General features: G+C 31.6%; 1 protein-coding gene across 5 annotated transcripts in view; it reads left to right on the forward strand.

Moving 5' to 3' along the window:
- The window catches only part of UBR3 (ubiquitin protein ligase E3 component n-recognin 3), a 225,100-nt gene that overhangs the window by 92,993 nt on the left and 109,299 nt on the right, over positions 1–22,808 (forward strand). For 3 of the 5 annotated variants that reach the window (XM_081261280.1, XM_081261279.1, XM_081261281.1), the window contains exons 15-24: positions 153–205; positions 295–428; positions 940–1,025; positions 2,367–2,508; positions 4,418–4,514; positions 11,596–11,737; positions 16,627–16,731; positions 18,027–18,200; positions 18,401–18,433; positions 20,202–20,662. In XM_081261280.1, the coding sequence (XP_081117406.1) occupies positions 153–205; positions 295–428; positions 940–1,025; positions 2,367–2,508; positions 4,418–4,514; positions 11,596–11,737; positions 16,627–16,731; positions 18,027–18,200; positions 18,401–18,433; positions 20,202–20,662 (1,427 nt within the window). The remainder of the gene's footprint in view (positions 1–152; positions 206–294; positions 429–939; positions 1,026–2,366; positions 2,509–4,417; positions 4,515–11,595; positions 11,738–16,626; positions 16,732–18,026; positions 18,201–18,400; positions 18,434–20,201; positions 20,663–22,808) is intronic. The other 2 variants (XM_081261282.1, XM_081261283.1) reach the window with 1 other exon arrangement.

The raw sequence follows: 22,808 nt of genomic DNA on the forward strand, positions 1-22,808 counted from the left end.
TCTTACTATGTTTAGGAATTATCCTTGGGAGGGGCACTCTCTTCCAGGTCAATAATTCCCTGAATTCCACAATGTCAAAACAGGGAAAAAAGAGTAAGAAGTAAACAGTATATTAAGATATAAAGCTTTTTCTTTTGTTTTTTTTTTTAAAGGTTTGTGCTTCTAGACTTGACCCAGATTATTTTATATCATCTGTCTTTGAACGGTAAGCATAATTTTATTAAAAAATATTTAGAATATAGGTTAATTTTGTTTTAACTTCTAAAAATTTATCTCAAATATTTATTTTTATAGATTTAAAGTGGTAGATTTATTGACAATGGCATCGCAACATCAAAATACAGTACTTGATGCAGAGCATGAAAGATCGATGCTAGAAGGAGCTCTTACATTTCTTGTGATTCTTTTGAGTCTTCGTTTACATTTAGGTAAAAACTACTAGTATTAGCAACACTTAAATTATTAACTATTTTATTCCCTTTCCTTCCTTCTCCATGTGGTAATAATTAGCTTATGGAAAAAGGAAAGGATACAGATATGTTTAAACATACTTTCAAACTCTTGATATGTTGTACAATTGATATATCTTTTAGAATAGCCTTTAAAAAATTCCTTTGGGGGCTGGGACTGTAACTCAGTGGTCCAGTGCTTACCTAACACATGTGAGGCACTGGGTTTGCTCCTCAGCACCACATAAAAATAAATAAATAAAGTAAAGTTATTGTTTCCATCTACAACTAAAAATATTTAAAAAAATTCCTTTGGTTAAGGAACTCCTTTGATTTGCAAATAGCAGGGTAGTTAAAATAGTTAAATTTGGGGCTTTGCATCCTTTACTCTTAATTTGAAGCATATTATATTTGGTAAAACATCTGGGTAAAATGTTTATTTTTTATTATTTACATTCAGATTTATTAATTCTATTTTTAATAATTTTAGGAATGTCTGATGATGAGATTCTCAGGGCAGAGATGGTAGCCCAGCTATGTATGAACGACAGGACACATAGTTCATTGTTGGACCTCATATCCTTTTAAAATGTTTAATGTTCTGTTAGTTGTATTTAAAATAAAAATTATTCTTATGAATTAAAGATATATTAGTATTTTAATTAAAAATGCTTTTTTTGGAGTTGAAAAATTATATAGGAAAAGAAGGATGCCATTTGTGTGCTCAAGTATTTGTTCAGGGATGGTGACAGGTATTTTTAACCTGTTATTACCTCTTAGTCTTTCCTCAGTCTTTAGGATGGACCTTGGGGATAGTGGTTCTGGACTCTCCAGGAACTAACATTCTAGAATAGCATTAGGAAGCTGCGTATTTTTAAAAAGGTAGATAGTTAGCTTCATCAGTGTAGCCAGGCTGGAATTCTAGTTCACAGTGGTTTACTTTGTAATTAACCATTACCAGGGTTTCAAACATTCTGACTTTTTTTTGGATTGTTGTTAGAATTCAATCTTGAAAAAGAAAAAAGATTTTCAAATCTGTATATTCTTGTCTGCAAACCAGAAATTTATGGTTGTTTGCATAGGACTGAGTATACAATCGGTACTTTTTTCTTTTTTTTTTTTAGTTAATGAACATTTAGACAAAGATTATAATATTATTTTGTGAGGAAAATATTTCACTAAATTTAGTATTTTATCTTATGATTTTGTCTGGAAGAATTGATTGAAATTTTGGTTTTGTGAAATGATGCTTCCTTAGAATACTTATTTGATTTCCTTGATTTTCATAAGTAACATCAACTTGATATTTGATGATTTCATTCATCCATTGTAGACTGTGTATGTATCAGTACTAGTTCAGGGCAAAAACATTTTCTGTAACTTTGAATTTAAGAAAAATTATATACTTCAATATGAAACAAAAAGAATCTTTGTGTTTTACTGCTTTCCTTCTTTGATTAAACTTGCTTTTCATCTTTTTTCTTTGGGAAAATTTTGTGTTTTTGGAAAAATAATCTCTTTGCTCATAAAAATATTGATTAATATTTATAACATATTCTTTCTGGTTTCTAAGGAAAGGTATAATATTTGCAAAATGATGAAAATGGAGATCAATTAGATTTTTTTTCTCACTCTTTGAAATTTGATGAATTTATTTGGGAGGAAATATACTTGGGAACTACTACATCATGCAGTTTACTATTTGGCTCCTAGATTTAAAATATTAAAAAAAGAAATCACAATTAATAAAAATAAGTTATTATTGGAAAGCTATGTAGCCCTCTTGTGGCCAATTTTATATATTGCAGCCAGTTATTCCCCATTGGAGTAAAATTAATTAGGAAACTATAGTATTTTGGAAAGGCTGTGAAGCTGGCTTTTTTGGATGAATTTTTTTTTTCTTGACACATACATTATATTCCAGAAAATCCCAACCCCAAAAGTGGCATTATCCCAGGCAGTTACAGCTTTGAATCAGTTTTATCAGCTGTAGCTGATTTTAAGGCTCCTGTTTTTGAACCTGGAGGTTCTATGCAACAAGGCATGTATACTCCCAAAGGTATGTTTATATAGTATGTATATACATAAATTCCTTCAATTATCAATTCTCTGGAGGTAAATTCTTTTATGCACTGAAAGGAAGTGTTCACCTTTTATTGATTCAGTTTTGGTTTTCTTCTCTCTGCTTTCTTACGAAATTTGTGTATTTTATGGTAAAGAGTAATATTGTTTCCATTTATTTACAAATTTTTGGTTTTATGTTATAATCAGGCTTCTTAGATGACTCTTAAATTATAAAAGGAACTTTAGATATGAACTCTTTTTATAAGTGACTATAAGCAAAATGAAACAGAAATTATAAAATAAAAGTATATACTTAAAAATATCTTGAATGTTTTCTAATTATTTTGAAATTTTTCTTAGTTCCCAATTTTTAATTTGAAACAGTTCAAATTAAAAATCTATATAGAATGCTGATAAAATTGGCAAATTTGAACCTATATAAATATAGAAACTCTTTATTTACATGACTGGTTTTCTAAGGTTTTTCCGCTAGATTCACAGATGATATGCTTGACAAGAGCTAGACAGGTTAAGTTCTGATTCAGTGTTTTCTTCTTTTTTTTTTTTTTAACTTTCAGATTTTTTGCTTATGTTAAAATTTTGAAGGGAGTAGCAGTTATATGCTCCTCAACATTCATTTTCTAAGTGAAAAAGCAAACTTTTTAAAAGTTTTACATAGTATATACTGTATTTGGCGAAGCAGCAGAAAAGCCTTGTAGTGAATTTTTTCAGAGTATACAAGAAACAAGAAGATTCTAGAGTCTGTGGTTGGAATGTATTCCATTAAAGAAAAAGCAGTAGTTATTTATAATAAAGAACTCTGTGTCATCCATTTAGGTGGATTCAGGAATAAAGTAGCATTCTGGTGTAGAGCAGTGCTTCTGAAAGTGCAATATGTATATTACCTTTGCCAGCCTCATTTGCAGCCATTGTTAAAGACACAGGTTCCTGTATCTCATCCCCTATCTGCTTTCATCAGAATCTCTGGGGAAAGAACCTGAGAAACTGCTTTTTAAACATGCTCTGTAGATGGTTATTAAGCCCACTTGAGTTTGAGACAAATTAGGGACAATGGTTAATAGTGTTAGAAAGTTGAAAGTAGTTTAAGCTCTATGTCATGTTTTCAAGTGTTAAGAATTTTGTTAGATAGGATGAAAGGAAAAAAAATCTTAACTAGGAAAGAGATACTCTCAAGGAAATGATTTCTGAAATTATTGTTTTCTTACATGAGTTAACTTTCTTTTTTAAACTTTACCTCATCCTAAACATGATGAGGTTATTAGTGAGGTTATAGGTTTTTATTGGCAGCTTGCAATTTTCATATACACTTTAAAAATAATTACATAATTATTAAAATAAAAGCCTTTATACACTTAACATTTGAAATCATCTTATATCCCACCAGTAGTACACATAAAACATATGGGACAATGGTTCATAATTATACAGAAGGTAAGGAGAAAACTATTAATTTTAGCAAAGGGACAGAAAATCTTTTATTAACAAAAAAGATAGGTAAAATAAGAGTCTTGAAAATCAATAGCTCATTAACATTTTAATCTGATTTCATGGTTTTACCTTTGGGCACGTTTTAAGGTCTTTCTAATAGACATCTTACAAACAACAACAACAACAACAAATGAACTAAACTTTTATGGTGGGGCATTGTTATATTGCAAAACTTTTGCTCACTAGTATTTGTAGAGCTTAAGAGAACATAATGCTGAAATTGTGATTTTTGACTTAGAAAACTATAACATCAAGTTTATTAAGGCAAATATAGTAAAATTGATCTATTTCATTTTTTAAAATTTAAAATATACTTAACAAATGTAAGAAGTCATTAGAAATTGACTTTACTTCTAAGAAATCAGTGTTCTGTTTCTACTTTTTTTGAAAAATAGCTGAAGTCTGGGATCAGGAGTTTGACCCTGTCATGGTCATTCTTCGAACAGTTTACCGTAGAGATGTGCAGTCTGCAATGGACAGATATACAGCATTGTAAGTCCATAAAATTGATTAGTCTCACAGTGGAATATTTTGTGTTTATCTGAAAAGATTTCAGTTATAACCCATATAATATATTCTCATTGAAGTATACTCTCAAATCTTAGAGGAGAAAAAATTTTAAGATTAAAAAAAAAATCAGACTGAGATTATGTTCTCAATGTTTGATGTTAATCTCTTCAATTTATAGAACATGATTAGTAAATAAAAATATTACATATTTAGTTGATTTTTGATTAGTAGATTTTTAGGTGTGGTTTTATGTTGTTCTATTTTGAACCAGTAGAGGAGGCACAAGTTAAGAAAATAAAATTGACATCAGAGATGATGATAGTTGTCTATGAAAAAGTGTGAAAATATTGCTATGTGTTTGACAACTGAGAAAACAGATAAAGCAAAATATATTTTATACATTTTTAAAATAAAAGTTTAAAATGATGACTGTGGAAAATAAAATTTTGAAGAATATCTTTTTAAAATTTGATTTTATACTTTATTATAAACTGTAGACTATTTTTAATGTATTATTTCTACCTCTTTTTAAGTCTTAGTAGTTAATATTATTGCTCAACATCAGTGTCTTTTATCTGTGCTTTTCTAAAGCTTAAGTTAAAAATTTTTAAAAACAAGTTTAAAATTATGCAAATGTCTTTGATCTTGAGGAAATATTCAGATAACTATCAAAGTATTATCATAAATACTATATGTAATTGAAACTTCTCCTTTGCCAAGATTTGCAGTAATAGATATATGTTGAATTTCACAGACAACTAATCTGAAGAAAATTGTGGATTGTGGAATTTTAGTGTGCTCCCCTTCCCTCTAAACAAAATAAGAAAACCTAACAAAACAAAACAGAAACAAAACTCAGCTTAGCCATCAACGTCTCTCTTTGCCTTTTCTAAAACCCTTTGGACAAGTTGTCTGAGTTCTCTCTTCTCTGCTCTCTTAGCCACTTCTTTTTATTCTTTTTTAGGTGGTTTGTTAATAATCTATTTGCTTCTAGGCTTTTACTAAATTCTTAAATCTTTGAGGGAAGTTATATCTCAGCACTGGCACATAGTAGGCATTTAGAGTTTATTTGTTGAGTGAAATAAATTTAAATAATATGAATGGAAAAATGAGTGGGAGGATGCTTTTGTGTTGAATACCTAAAGTAGATTTCAAAAATTCCTAAAGTGGACTTCATAAACTTCTCAAGTTGCTCTGCCTTTTTTCAGGTTGTTGTTGTTGATTAGTCATTTTGAATATGTAAATATAAAGCAAATTTAATATTATCTTTTACTTTGTAGCTAACAGAAATTTGAACTGGGTTTGGGCTAAAACTTCCAGTGATTTGAAGGAATCATTAAATTATTAATATAAACAATTTTAAAGGAAAAATTTTATTTAACAATACCCATTTATTTATTGTTTATTATATGCCAGGCACTCTGAAAGGAAGACAGAGTTTTATCTTTTATATTTTACTTAGCAAACTTTTCATTTCGTTCTGAGCAGTTTCTTTCTTTCGTGTAGAGTAGTGTTTCTCAAATAGTGACAATTTTTGTCTCCCAGGAAACACCGGCATTGCCTAAAGAATGGTAGAGTTGCTGCAGACATCTGGTAGAGGATAGGTCTACTCCACAACCAACCTTGCCTTAAATGTCATTAGTGCTAATATAGTTTAGATGTATGTTGTGTTTAGAGGAATTCTGTGCTTTCTAATCTGTTTTGTATTATTAGTTGTTAAAATCTATATCATATTTTGATTTATAGCTACTTTACATAATCCGATAAAACTATATCCCCAAAGATGTTTTTAGTCCTTATTTTCTATGTTGTTCTTTGTGATTCTTACTTCTCTCAGTTCCCTCAATTAGGCCTTTGAGTTCTTGTTCAATTTTTTTTTTTTGGTAATTTCTTAGAAGTGCTCTGTTTCTTAGCAGTTTGGACATCTGTTATTTTTTAAAAGAACTGTGTATTGAAAGCAATAAAAATAGATGACAAAATATATTAACCTTTTAAATTCTATGTGAAAACCATTATATTCATCTGACAACATTTTATTTACTTATGTATATCCATGAAGGAAAATATTTCTTTCTATGTAAAACTTGAATTAAAAAATATATATATTTTTAGTTGTAGTTGGACACAATGCCTTTATTTTATTTATTTTTATGTGGTGCTGAGTATCAAACCCAGCGCCTTGCACGAGTTAGGCAAGCGCTCTAACACTGAGTCACATCCCTAGTCCAAAACTTTGAATTTTTAAAAATTGAATTTTCAAATATTTATTTTTATATCAAATATAAAATGTGATATTGTTGTTGTCTTATTGACTATTCATTTTTGAGTATCGAGATAAAAAGTTGCTTAATTGACTTTGCTGGGTTAGTCCTCTTTTATTTGTAAGAAGACAATAGAAAAACCTTTTGAAGAATACTAGTTTAAAATAGTTGAGTAGATTTAAACTATTGTATCCTTAGAATTTAAACTTTGTGCTAGGTAGTTTGTTGGCAGTCAGTAAATATTTATTAATCGCACAAAAAGTAAATTTCTTTTTGTGCTGAGAGTTGAAATTAAAAACTGTTTGCCTTATGTGATATTTATATATTTAGAATCTTGGGGTCTTATTGTTGGGAATGGCCTTCAAGACCTAGTGCAGATTCCATAAAAGTGTTTTGTGAGCTATCCCTGAAAGAGGGATGGGGCAACAACAAGAGAAGGCTCATCCTGCTTCCCTCATTGCTTACCAGAAACCCTTTAATGGATAGTTAAGCTCTTAAAAAGAGAACAAGCAAGATAACAGCAAACAGCAACAAAGCAAAGCAACAAATGGAAAACTATCCCTACATTGTTAATATTTTACATTATAAGGCCATTGCAGCCCAGAGAAGCTCAATGAAATATGTTCATTAATGGCAGTGTTAGAACTATGATCTAGGCCTTTTCAAAAAGATAAAAATGATTTTATACAGGGACTGTCTTAAATTCAACTGGACAGTAATTTTTTTTATTCTATAATTTCTTTTGTTTCCCATTTCTCATCTTGAAGGTTAATGGCTACTGCCCCATGCTTGAAAGTATGATGTATGACTTTGTATATATCATTTTTGTCTCTAACTGGTCAATAATTAGGTGTTGGTTTGAATCACTTAATTTTTTTTCTGTCATGTAGCATATCATTTGCATTATTCCATTAATGCTTTTGAAAAGAGCAGTCAAAATGATGTATTACCTGCTCCTTGAAAAAATATATAACCTTTATGTTTTAACACTTTAATAATCTAGTGCTGCATAAAATTTAGGAGCTTTAGTGCTTAAAGCAAACAAAGAAAATAAAAACTAGGAACTGCTTTTCTATGCTAAATTAAATACAGTAGTTAAAATATTTCATCACGAGATATTATAATTGTTTTGAAAATTATGCCTATATATGACCATTGTAACATTGTATAGAAAGGAGTTTTTTTTAAAAATGCAAAGTTAATTTTTTGGCATCTAGTTTATGAACCATATATGTAATTGATTTCTCTGATAGAGAATGGTAGTTTTTAAAGATTTGTTTTTCTCCCACCTACATAGTGTTTCTTTCCTCAAAGATACATTTTGTATTGTTTGCTCTCTAGCTTCCACATGAGAGGCATTAGTCAGAAGTCTGATAATTCTGGTGCTTGTTATTGTGCTGGTCAAACTTGTAGAAGCTGAAATTTAATTTAGGGGGATTTAGTTATGCAGGTTTCTTGGGATCCTTTATGTTGTCTCTTTAGATCTTCTTGTTCTGGTCAGATTTCTCAGAGAAGTGTCTTAAAATATTTCCCAGAAGGTAATAGTTTGGCTATGTGTGTTTTGTGAACTGAATGGGAGATGAGGCCTTAGGTGGTCTGAATCAAATATGCATACTATGATTTTAATCTTCCATCTTCATACCTATGTTTGGTGCTTTGTTCTCTTCAGAGACAAGTTGTCTAGGCAGAATTCTATTGCAGTGGTGGAGTGACAGTTTGCATTCAATTCTTCTTATTTTTGCCCTTCCTCATCTCTCCATTTACACTTAGCGAGGTACCAGGAGCTGCTGATTTCTTTGCCCATTTTTAAATTGGATTGTCTTCTTATTACCGAGACTTAAAAACACTTCATGTATTCTGAATACTAGACTTAACCCGATATATATGATTTGCTGCTGTTTCCTACCATTTTGTGGATTGATATCTAAGGCTGTACATTTCTTTCCAAACACTTCTTTGGTCATATCTCATATTTTTTTCTATATTGTTAGGTTCTATTTTATTCTTTTGAAAAATTATTCTCTATCCCCCAACCCCCACTTTGGTATTGGGGATTGAACCCAGGGGCGCTCTGTCATTGGACTACAACCCCATCTCCAATATATTTTTATTTATTTTTTCCTTTTTTTCCTGGTTATTGGGGATTGAATTTAGGGGCATGTAACCACTGAACCACATCCCCAGCCTCCCCCCCCCCCACTTTTTTTTTTTTTTAATTTTTGGTTTTGAGACAGGGTCTTGCCAAGTTGCTGAGCTGGCATTGAACTTGTGATCCTCCTGCTTTATCCTCAGGAGTAGCTAGCATTACAGAGTTCTTAATTTTTAAAAGTTTCTGCTAGGATTTTTAACAACCTCTGAATTTCTAACCCATAGTGTTTTTTTGGGGTGGGGAGTGCTGGGGATTGAACTCAGGGGGCACTTGGCCGCTGAGCCACATCCCCAGCTCTATTTTGTATTTTATTTAGAGACAGGGTCTCACTGAGTTGCTTAGTGCCTCATTTTTGCTGAGGCTGGCTTTGAACTTCTGCCTCAGCCTTCTGAGCTGCTAGGATTACGTGAGTGTGCCACCATGCCTTGCATCCATAGTATTTTAAAATGTCTACATTTTTGTAGTTGTGGATTATCTTTTTAAGTTGGTTTCTAGTTTTATTTATTTTGTGACAAGTGATTGTGGTCTGTGTATCAGTTCTTTTAGTCATTGCTGAATTTACTGTGTACTCTGGCATTTAACAAATTTTTATAAATTTCCAAGTACACTTAATATTATAAATATTCTAAATACATCTAATTGGTGAATGTTATTTATGTGTTCCTGCCTCATGTTTGTTGATTATATTGTTAAAATTTTTTACTAATTTGTTTTTATTGGCCTCTAGGCAGGAGTTAATATTCTCTAAAATAGTTGTGGGTTTGTTAGTTTCTCTGTGTCATTCCCTTAGATTTTTCCTTTTGTGTTTTGAGTCTGCTGTTGTCTGCACACAAGTTTGCTAATTATTTTCTTCTTGGAGAGCCTATCATTCTTCTAGCCCAGAAGAGAGAAGCTTCTCTTTAAGATTTTTATTTCTCCTTGTGAGTTATCCTCTTCATTGAGGTTAAAGACTTCTTAGGGTCTCTGCTTTGGGGGGAATCTCAGTTTCGTCTCTGAGCTTGTGTGTACCCAACATTGATATCAGTAATGAGAATCAGAGCCAAGTCCAGTTTTCCTGATGTTGAAGATTGAACACCAGAGAAATGCCAGGCAATCACAGAAAGCAAGTTTTGTTTAAAGGATAGAACAAAGATATACTTCTCCAAAGACAAGGGGACCGAGAGCTAGGTATCCAAGGAAGTAGGGGTGTCTTGCCCCTTTTATACATTTAAGATTTTCTTTGTTCTTGTGTTCTCTCCTCCCTCTATCCTGCCTACATGACCCAAAAGGTGATCCAGAGGCCAGAAGAAGAGGCTCTGGGGTAGAGGCAGGAAGGGAGTCACCCTGGGGCTAATCATTAACTCCTTACTGTGAGGAATAATTCTCTGGAGGCAGGTAACCTTGGCAACTGGTGGAGGACGGGGAAGTGCTCAGGAGGTATTAACATTTTATTTCCTTTTGTCTGACCCCATCATTAATTACCCACAGTGATTGTTCTTTTGCCTGTAGGCCTCAACACCTTGTTCTCTGCCTAATCAAGGACTTTAAAACCATTGGCACAGTGGTAGTGCTTGTTGTTAACATTCCTTCTTTTTTTTTTTTTTTCCTGGTTTCTGGGAAGTTCCATTTTTTTTTTTTTGGTGAGGTCTTAAATATATGTTCAAAAGAATACATTTTATATTTCATGCAGCTCTTCCAGCCAATGGGAGAGTCTTCAGGTTATCTATTTTGATTATTTGTTAGAACTGGAAATTTCTTTGTCTGGGTACTTTGTTTTGTAATCTTTTTGTTAGAATTCATTTTTTTTTTTTTTTGATACAGAGTCACATTGTTACCCAAGTGGTTGGTCTCAAGCTCCTGGGCTCAAGCCATTCTCCTACCTTAGCCTCTCAGTAGCTAAGACAACAGGCACATACTGTAAGGGTCTGGCGAAGCGTCGGAGAAAGAGACCACACGAGACTAGCTTCATGCAATGGCAAGGGGAATTTATTAGGGATCCGTTCCAGCGCGCTGGGGCTCCGTGCTCACTCAAGAAGGGAGAGCAGCCCAGAGCCCAGAGCAGAGGTCAAGCAGAGCTTAAGTACACTTTTTGGAGAGGGCGGTGGGCTTTGCATACATCAGAACAAATCATCATGAGGCACGGGAAAATTGAACAACAACACTGAGACGTGATTGGCACATTCATTGGCGGGAACAGATCGGGCGGGGGTGATTGGTCACTCCTAAGCGGGATACACATTCAAACTGATTGGTTCGGGCCCTGTGACAAACTGCACAGGGCCCTAGGCTGAATGGCCAGTAGGGCATTGTCTTAACTATCTCAGGAATCTGGGTGTAACAGAGAAATTTAATAATACCTAATCTTTTACATTTTAATTCAAGCTTTCCAGCTTAGAAACTTTACCCTTTCAGTACCACTGTGCCCAACATTTTTGTGTTCAAATTTCTTTCTAGTGTTTGTCTTAGCTCTTTCTATTCATTTTTATCCAATAAGAAAAGCAAATAGTAATGCTCATTGTGTGGAGATTAGATTTCTGTTTGGCATCTTAAAGCAATTATGATTAAAAATAGTACTGCATACAAAAAATGTGACAGAAATTGATATTGATAAATCACTATTTAAACCACAGTTTAATTCTGAGTCTGTCATCTAATTTTGGTTTTATTTTTACAGTTTAAAACAGAGTGGGAAATTCCCTGGAAATCCCTGGCCACCTTATAAGAAAAGGACATCACTTCATCCTAGCTATAAAGGTCTCATGAGACTTTTGCACTGTAAAACTTTACACATTGTGCTATTCACTCTACTTTACAAGGTACAGTAGTAATTTAAGATTACTTAATTAAGTAATTTAAGACTTAGATTAGAATTTATTTTCATAATTTTTGAATAAAAATACTGAAGGGTAATATTTAAATAAAAGTAACACTCATAAAGCAAAGCATATTGATGAGTATGATGTATGTAAAATGTATACGGGTATGTTATAATAGTGTGTGTGTGTGAATTGGAAGTTGAAAATAATGAAATAGCTACACCATTTTTCGTGGTGTATTTAGCTTCAGGTATAATTATTTAGCTTCAAGTATAAGTGTTAGGTTTTAGCTTCTATAGAAAAAGAAGTGAATGATGCAGAACAAAGAAATTATGGAATGAGCTAAGGAACCAAACAACCCATAAACCCACTAGAATGATGTAATTAAAAATGGCAATTACGTGGGCTAGTGATCTTAGTTTATGGTGCTTCTTTGTGGTTTTTTTTTTTTTTTTTTAAATTTATTTTATTCAGATGAACATTCTCAGAGAATTTACTTTTCAACTTCTGTGTTTCCAGCCTACAGAATTCTTATTTATTTTATTTTTTTTAGAGAGAGAGAGAATTTTTTTTTTAATATTTATTTTTTAGTTTTTGGCGGACACAACATCTTTGTTTGTATGTGGTGCTGTGGATCAAACCCGGGCCGCACGCGTGCCAGGCAAGCGTGCTACCGCTTGAGCCACATCCCCAGCCCCATTTTGTGTTTTTTTTTTTTTTTTTAACCTCTGATTAGGAGTATGATATAGAGGGATTTGAGTCATATCTCTGATGTTTCTGGTAGACATCTTAGCAACCTAAAATATGTTTTCATGTTATTTAGAATTTGTTTTATTCTAGGGTTTTCTTTTCTTTTCTTTTTTAATATTTATTTTTTAGTTGTAGTTGGACACAATATCTTTATTTATTTATTTTTATGTGGTGCTGGGGAATGAACCCAAGGCCTTGCCCATGCCAGGCAAGCGCTCTACTGCTGAGCCACAACCCTAGCCCCTATTCTTGGGTTTTCTCTGGCACAACTGGCTGATTTATTTTACTAACATTTATTATGTACTAAAAAATTTTTATGAAATGTGACATTTTTAGAAAGTTGTGTTTATATATATATATATATATATATATATATATAACACACAAATATATAACTTTTATGATCTAACTTAGATAAGAGATGAAAGAAAATAACTATCCCCAGTTTATAGATAAAATAAGTATTAACATCTATAAAATAATTGTAAACCATGATAAATGCTATGCAATTAGATAAAATGAAACCTATCATTGCTATTCCTATTTAAAATTCGAAAAATTAAAAATTTAAAGAAATTTAAAAGAAAACTACACATATTTGTAATATAGATTTCCAATTGCTTATGTACGAATATTTTTAATTAAGAAAGTATAAATTTAATTAGATATGTTAGTCTTTTTCCTAATGTTTGCTTTGCCCCTCATTAAGTCTCACTCATGACCAATTTTTATTTTACTTTTAAAAATTATGCTGCTTTGGGCTGGAGTTGTGGCTCAGTGATAGAGCGCTTGCCTAGCATGTGGGAAGCCCTGGGTTTGATTCTCAGCACTGCATACAAATAAATGAGTAATAAAAGGTCTATCAACATCTAAAAAAATTTTTAAAAATGTTATGCTGCTTTAATTAAGATTTTAAACTAGTGCTTCAATAAATGCCTGGAAAGGTTTATTTTAACTACTTCCCAAGAGGATTCTTCAGTAAAATGATTTAAAATCTCTTTTTCTTCATGAAAAAAACATTAAATATCTTTTATTGAAAAGCTATTTGTATTTATTTTACAAATAACATACATTATTTGAAGGTATTTTTTAAAAATTAATTTTTTTTACTTATACAGGATAGCGGAATGCGTAACTCATATTACATATATAGAGCACATATTTTTTATATCTCTGGTTGTATACAAAGTATATTCACATCAGTTCATGTCTTCATACATGTATTTTGGATAATAATGTCCATCACATTTTACCATCATTTCTAACCCCATGCCCCCTCCCTTCCTTCCCACTCCTCTGACCTATCTAGAGTTCTCTATTCCTCCCATGCTCCTCCTCCCTACCCCACTATGAATCAGCCATCTGGTATCAGAGAAAACATTTGGCATTTGTTTTTTTTTGAGATTGGCTAACTTCACTTAGCATTATCTTCTCTAACTCTATCCATTTACCTGTAAATGCCATGATTTTATTCTCTTTTGTTGCTGAATAAAATTCCACTTTTTTTTTTATCCATTCATCTATTGACGAGCATCTAAGTTGGTTCCACAGTTTAGCTATTGTTAATTCTTAGTGCTAGATTTTCTTTCAAGTGCTTTAAATGTACTTGTAGACATAAATCTAGCAAAAATTCTTATGGTAAAAGTTCTGTTATTATTCATGTTTTTCCATATGATCATTGGGCTCAGAAGTTAAATAACTATTCCAAATGGAGAATTGAATACTGTTATCAATAATAATTAATAATTAATTTCACCTTACCGCAAGTAATTTATGTTCTTTTGAGTTATACATTTTTTCAACCTAAAAAATTTGATTAATGTAAATGTTTATTACAGAATAATAAGGCATTGCTTTAGTTTTCCAAGACTGTTACAAGCAAATTTAAAAAATTTTAAATGTATTTGTAATAGCTTTCCCGACTTCAGCAAGTATAATAAAAAAATTTATCTGATATTACATTATCAAATCAAGTTTCTCTACATCAGTGATAGTAAACCACTTTCATTCCTTGCCATGTTTAATACTTACAATAAAGAAGAATAATCTTTTTTTTTTTGTAGCCCTTAGAAAATGAATTTCCTCCCTTAGTCTTTAAGTTATTCTTTTAAAACTGTAATACCGCAGAATTTCAAGTCAAAATTTATTTGCATTTAGCTGGCAATGTTTCATTATCAAGAGGAGGCAGTATAATAATGATAGGCAATGGTCTGGGAGTCTGAAATCTGTGTTCTCATGTTGCTTTCACTAGCTGGGTGTGTTGCTGTGTCTTGGTTTCCTCTCTACAATGTAGTGGATTTGAAAGGATGACCTTATTGACTCCTAGCCTTCAGTCCCGTCTTTTTCTGCTCCTGCTCCTCATACCATGGGTGCCACTCACCGACTATTTGTTGAACAATAATTGTTAGATACTATGCTAAGAAAATGACAGATATTATTCATGTAATCTTCACAATATTTTCTGGACAATTTTTCCAGATTTAGAAATGAAAACTAAGGCCAGAATCTGTTGGTATAAGTCAAATAGTCATGGATAGAATTTGTGTTAAAAAATCAGTTTTTAAAAGCTTTTGAAAAAGCCTACGCTCTTCACCATTTATCACAACACAAGAGATGAATGGAAAAGCCCTCGCAGTAGTCAAAGTAAGCAGTAGAAAGTCAAAGCAGTAGAAAGTCTATTACAGTAGATTGGGTCTTAAGTGATGAAGTCCTCCTTTCCTAGTCCTTTCAGCCATTTGTGCAATTTCTGTGAGGCTCTGGTTACCCTGTCCTTTGCTGTCTCATTCACTGTTGACATTGGCACTCACTTCAGAAACTTTTTTTTTTTCTGTTAGTATCTTTATTGTTTCCTTTTGTGTACATTCTTTAGATTTAATTTGCAGTTCTTTTTATAATTTCTCAAGATAATTTTTAGCTTTTAAATTTACAACCTTAAAATATATTTATCATAACATTTAATACATTTTTTAAAAATTGGTACTTTAGCTATATCCACAACATCTATTTATTTATTTGTTTATTTATCTATCCATCCATCCATCCATTCATCCATCCATCCATCCATCCAGATATATAATTAGAACAAAATGGTAGCTGCTAGCTCATTTTTGGGGTAGTATTTTAGTTGTTTTCTGATTAGTGGTCACTTATATCACGTTAAGTTACTGATTGGTATGGCTAATCCTAAAATCTTGTGTCAGATATGTTAAGTCTTGTATAATTCATGTATAAGGTCTGATTTATCAGATTTTTCTCAGGGAAGCCTTTGTAACCACTCTCATTCCCTTTGTTTGTTTGTTTATTTATTTATTTTTGTTATTGGGGATTGAATTCAGGGGTGCTCTAGCTTTGAATTACATAACCAGCCCTTTTAATTTTTTGAGGCAGGGTCTCACAAACTTGCTGAGGCTGGCCTTCAATTTGTGATCCTCCTGCTTCGGCTTTGCAAGTCACTGAGATTATATGTGTGTGCCTCTGTGCCTGGCTTCCTTTTATCTTTCTCAACATATAAACCCCACATCGACATATGCATTTATACATCTCCACACAATACTCAGAGGTTCAGACCTTTAATTCTAAGAACATTAATGTTTCATAAGCATTTATTGTGCTCCCAATTATATGCTAGGTATTATGCTAAACACATTGGCATTTGCATAAATAATCTATTTAACAAATTTATTTATGTGATATCCTGGTCTTTAGGAAAAAAGTATCAGAAAATTAGGATATTAAGTATTTTTGTTAAATTATTAAGCCAGGTGTGGTGGTGTCATCTATAACTCTTAACTACTTGGGTGACTGAAGCAGGAGCCCATGAGTTCAAGACCAACCTAGGCAATATAGTAAGACTCCCATTTAAGAAAAATATTTTATTAAGTACTGGCATATGGATATTAGTGATTTTAGTGGGTTATTTAATGAGTTAATCTTTAATCTGCAAGATAGTGCTAAAGTACCGGGTATTCTGTAGAGGAAATGGCTTTTTGATTTTAGCTTATTTTCTTACCAATGTGTAATATGTGTCTGATTTTATGTATTTAGTTATGTCATTTCATCTTTATTAAATTTTTTTTGTCTTTACGTGAAATGTTCTGTGGAAAGAGACAATTTTGAGGTAATTTTTTCCTTTTTTAAAGATTTTGATGGATCATCAAAATCTGTCAGAACATGTACTCTGCATGGTTTTATATCTGATTGAGTTAGGACTTGAAAATTCTACTGAAGATGAATCCGATGAAGAGGTAAGTAATTTCTCATATTTTAAAATTTTTATATAGGAATAAACCTTTCTCCGGCTCTAGGTAATTGTTGCCAGGCCAGTGTTTAAATGAAGTATATTTATGAATTCCTTATACATAAATAAGATCTTCTGAAGAGCTACTTTTATAGAAAACACCTTTTGGATTTTCAAATGTATACTGTCTTTTAGTGCTTTTGTTGATACTTATAGAAATACTTTCTTATGGAATTATTGGAATTGAAATTTTTCATTCATATCAAATTGGTTTATGTACTTTTGGTGTTATGGTGAGAAATTGGCTGCTGGGAAATAATCATTAAGTTAGAATTTCAGTCTAGATAGTCTAATAATTTGATTAGGGATTATTTTTGAGAATAAAAGAGTTCACAATGGCCTAAAGTTATTCAAAGAGAGGTAGATGTGTATATTTGCATTAACTGGCAGCCTGGCTTTATAGAAAAGGGAAAACAAAAATCACTTTGAAGTATATGGGTATGTGAGTATTTGATTAATATGGTTAAATTAAAAAATTCCTTGTACTTTTTAAAAACAAGTAATTTAAGATTAATTTTAAAGAAAATTTGCATTATTGAGTCTAATAAAATTGTTAGCATAATTATTGTTGAGAACCGTATTATTTCTGTAAAGATATTAAGGTAAATTATTAAGTATACAAGTTGTTAATGTATTATTGGATTTTAGAATTATTTCCAACAAAGCAATTCTTACCCAAATTATTTTTACAAACATAAAATGATGTGATTTTCCAAATGTAAAAGACGAAAATCTACCTCTCCACAGGAAAAATATAGCACAGCATAACAGCCTCTCTCCCAAAGTAAACTAAATAGTACTTTGTAGTCCAAGGGGAATCAACATATATTCTTTTGTGTGTATTAAAAGGTCATTAAGATTCCTCTAAGACTATGCCATATTTTTGGTTAATGTTTTAGAGGTTCTTCCATAATTAGTTCACGGTAGCATTTAATTGTATTATGAGTTATTACTAATGGGTGATGACAAATATTCTGTAATGTTAAGTGTTTCCAGATTGACAAATATTTTCTTTAAATAGTTTGATGATTTCACTAGATTTAGCCCTATTAGTATTGAGAAATGTATTATTGTATTTCATGTTTCAATTTGGTTTTATTATTTAAATTTAAATTTATTCACTTTTTAATTTGTGGATTTAGGAGTTTGACAGGCATGGATGATTATTTGGTCAGTTACATCTTTATTGTATCTTAGATCTGAAGTGACAAACATTCATATTCTTTATTTTTTATATTTTAGACATCAGTGGGTGGACCAGAGCGTTGTCATGACAGTTGGTTTCCTGGCAGTAACTTAGTATCTAACATGCGACACTTTATAAACTATGTTAGAGTGAGGGTTCCAGAGACTGCTCCTGAAGTGAAGAGAGATTCACCTGCAAGCACTAGCTCTGATAACTTGGGTTCTTTACAAGTAAGTGTGAAATTAAGGAGGTGGGTGGGAGAAAAGGAAAGGAAAAGTTTTATGTTTAAGTGTTAAGATATATTGTTTAGATCCCCTATGATGTTGAAAGAAAAAAAATGTAATTATAGGTAACTTTACATTGTCTTCTATTTCCTCTGATATATCTAAGCAAAGTCTGTCTTACTAGTCTTTTTCCTTTAACCTGTCAGAGTTCACGACGACCTAAAGTTCTTCAAAGAGAGGTAGATGTGTATGATATGTGTATTAACTAGCAACTTGGCTTTAACTGGAAATGGAAAAAATTCACATTGAAAGTATTTGTGTGTTTGTGTGTGTGTATTTGATTAATATGGTTAAATTTTTGAAAAGTTTCTTTGTGTGTGCTTTTTTTAAAAACTAAAGTAATTTAGGCTTAATTTTGAAAAAATTGATATTATTGATCTCAAAAAAAATAATATTGAGCATTCAATAGTATATTTTTCATATTAGTGTTAGACATGTTTTGAATCAATGATAGGCAGCATATTTGGGTCTGTATTACTAACATCTTAAAAATGACTGTTTTCTAAAAAAATAAATTTAGTTTCTGGCAGCATGCCCATTTAAAAATATTTTTTTTTGGCTTCTATGGGAATTAATTAACTTTGATAAAATAAGTACATAAAATCTTAAACTAAATATATTGTATATTTAGATTCATTTTGAAATACAGCTGCCATTGCATGTAGCTTAATTAATTTTAAAGAGCAAAAAAAAAAAAAGTCTTGAAATAACATGCCAAGTAACTAAACTTGAGCAGTTACATTCCTTTAATCTAGATTTTTGTGAGAAGACAGCATTAAAACATATTTCTCAGAGTAGAGTCTAATTGTAAGAACTTTTTTTGATAGCATGTTTTTGCTGTGAGCATCATAAAGGGTTTTAATTAAAACCATAAGAGTAAGTTTTTGCCCTCTAATGCTGGCAGGGAGTACTTTAACAAACAGCTTGGATGTTAAAAAATAGTGTATATTATAATTTGACTTACAAAAATTCAACTGATATTGAAGCATCCTCTCTATGCTCAGTTTAAAAAACTAATGAAGTCCATTAAACTGACTCATATCTTAATTAAAAGATGAGTTCTAAGAGCCCTAATGCAACTTGGGGTTTAGCAAAAAGACTGTTTAGAAGATAAGTAAGTGAGAATAACACTTAGTTAAAAAAACTTCAAATAATAAATCACAGTGATATTCAAATGTAAAACAAAATCAGTTTGATCTGTCATCCTTATATTGTAGTTTAATAACTTTAAGCATTTGTTAGAAGTAATTTTCAAATTTTTGAAGTTCCTTAAAAGTGAAATTAATTACCAGTTCAGATTCTTTAACTTAGAAAATTAAATTAACTTATAATTTTCTTAACTGGAAACTGTAGCAGTCTTCCAGAAGTTAGTAAAACATAATTTTCCTTATGAATGCTGAATAGAACAGATTTTCTTCCTTTAAACAGGAGAAATTTAGTTTATGATTTTTTTCTTTAACATGGGTATTGGTACTACTTAAGATTGTTTTCCCCCCACTGATTGATAGGCTAAGGAGGTTTAGAAAGTGATGTTATTGCTGATAAGTCTTCTTTTTTCTTTTTTTTTTTTTTTTGAGAGACAGAGAGAGAAAGAATTTTTTTAATATTTTTTTTTTAGTTTTCGGCAGGCACATCTCTATTTGTATGTGGTGCTGAGGATCGAACCCAGCACCGCGTGCATGCCAGGGGAGCGTACTACCTACCGCTTGAGCCACATCCCCAGCTCAAGTCTTCTTTTTTCTTATTGGTGTTTCCAGATTGAGTGGAACTCAATTTATTTGAGAAAGAAAGGTGAAGAAGGATCAGATTTATTTAAGAGTTAATCAGTGTAATAAATCTCTTGATGAAACTTTGAGCATTCCCTTTGAAAAATATATTAATGTATTTTTAGAGTTGATACTGAATAACTTCTCTTGATTTTTCTTTTTTTCTCATGTCTACTGGTAGAATTCTGGTACAGCTCAAGTTTTCAGCTTAGTAGCAGAACGTAGAAAGAAATTTCAGGAGATCATCAATCGTAGTAACAGTGAAGCAAATCAGGTGGTTCGTCCCAAAACTTCAAGTAAATGGTCTGCTCCTGGTTCAGCTCCCCAGTTAACGACAGCCATTTTGGAAATTAAAGAAAGTATATTGTCTTTGCTAATTAAGCTTCATCACAAACTCTCAGGAAAACAAAACTCCTACTATCCTCCTTGGCTGGATGACATTGAAATTTTAATTCAGCCAGAAATTCCTAAATACAGTCATGGAGATGGTATAACTGCAGTAGAAAGAATTTTACTAAAAGCTGCATTGCAAAGCAGAATGAACAAACGTATCATTGAAGAGATATGTAGAAAAGTGACCCCACCTGTACCACCCAAAAAAATCACTGCAGCAGAGAAGAAAACCCTGGATAAAGAAGAAAGGTAACTTTTGTTTTCAATGTTTTAAGTATGTATGGTACAGTTGAAGATTTGATTGTTTTTTTCTCCTTTTACATCATCTGAGACCTGATTGTTTTAGCAATAACAATAATTGCTGATTAATTTGTAAGACAAATGAAATTGAACATAGCACTTATATGCGTAGTATGATGTGTTACTTAGGGGTGAGAAGATGAGTTTCTGACCCCACCATGAAATTACTACTTTAAACTTGTAGGCTTCTTCAGAAAAATTACTATAATTCTTATTGTTATAAGAATCTAATAATTCTGTTGGTATTGTGAGAAAGTATTATCAGTTCAGTGATAAATGAGAATAGAAAAAAATTGGAAGACTTTTAAACATTTCTCAAAATAATAACAATCCAATTACTTTACTCTTGTTCCTTTATAATCTTTATCAATATATAACTACTATTTATTAAAAAGGTAATGTTTTTAAACACACTTATGCCTTAGCTTTTGGAGTTTTAGGTTGCTTCTAATTTGCTGTTGAGTCATAGTATTTATAAATCTTTTCCTTTTGCTTTATCTTTGACTTTCTTCTTGGAATGATGTTTTTATAAGTGGAGTTTGTAGGTAATGAACTGTGGTATGGTTCTTGGCACATGCTTCTTGCTAAGAGCTATATTTAAGTTATGTTACTATGCATTATTACCAGCTGTTTTCCAACAGACTTGTTACCATTGCCTACCTTGTTTGTCAAAAACATGACAAATAACAAGATGAATCTTGAGAGATTGCAACTCAGTGTGATTGTCAATCCTTTGGACCGGATTAGTATTTATTAGAAAAACCTAAAAAACAAAAATAACTTCTAATGAATACAGAGAAGACTAAAAGGACCAGATTATTAAAACATTTTTTAGATGAAATTCAAGAGTGTGATTGCTTACTTTTTGAGCTTTTAAATAATATTCATTGGTTTAATTTCTCTAAAACAAATTTGTCTACTAAAGCAATAAAGCAAAAATTAAAAAAATAAGAAGAAAGCAACAAAGCAAAATTATAGGTGAAATATATACTTTCCTTTATAGAGTTGAAAAGGATCATCTCAATGTTATTTTACTTTTTAAAAATATTTATTTTTTTTTAGTTATAGGTGGAACCAATGTCTTTATTTTACTTTATGTGGTGTTAAGGATCAAACCCAGTGCCTCATGCATGCCAGGTGTGCACTGTACCTCTGAGCCATAACCCTAGCCCTCAATGTTATTTTAATCAAGAACCTTGCACTTTTGTCATATCCTCTTTCATACAGATAAAAATCATTTTTGGCACATTGTTAAATGGACTACTGTTGTGAGCTACATGAGCAACACATAACTTTTTTTTAGTTGTAGATAAACACAATATCTTTATTTTTATTTGTTTTTTTTTTAATGTGGTTCTGATGATTGAACGCAGGACCTCATGCGTGCAAGGCACGCACCCTACCACTGAGCTACAACCCCAGTCCTCCTGCAATACATTATTTGATAGTTTGAAGTGTTTTTTAGAGGTATTTTCTGGAGTTATTTTCTCTTCTTATTACTTTTAAAATTAAATGTAGATATTAGGGGTTGATTATCAGTGGAAGCCAGCCTCAGGTAGATTTTATACTAGTGATACATTTTCCATTCATCAAGTATCATTCAGGATCTTCTCTGGATAGGAACTATGTCCAACGTTGAACTCCCTGACCTTGAGGAATTAATACTATAGTGGGAGACAGACTAGTAAACAAATAGTTGTTAGTGTAATAAATACTGTGGTAGGTGTACAGGGTATTAATGGGAATAACAGGATATAAAAAGCTAAGAAGGTAACCAGATATAATAATTAATTTGGTACTTAGGTATAAATGATTACAGAGAAACCATTGAAAGATTTTTAAGAAGGGAATAATATGTAGTGTAATCACGTGCAAATTGAGTTGAGTGTGGTCAGACTGGAGATTGGGCTACAGAGCTATTTAAGAATCTAGGAGAGCAGGTGTAGTGAGGGTAAATATAAAAATAGGAGAAGATGTATACAAGCTATTTAGCAGCTTCAGGTGGTTAGACTTTGTGATCAATTTGATGTGGGAGATGAGGGAAAATTTATGATTTATTCCTAGAGTTGTAACTTGGATGATGTTCCTGTTTATT

This window comes from Spermophilus citellus, assembly GCF_964194105.1.
Source record: "Spermophilus citellus genome assembly, chromosome: 11".
NCBI classification, from domain to species: Eukaryota; Metazoa; Chordata; class Mammalia; order Rodentia; family Sciuridae; genus Spermophilus; species Spermophilus citellus.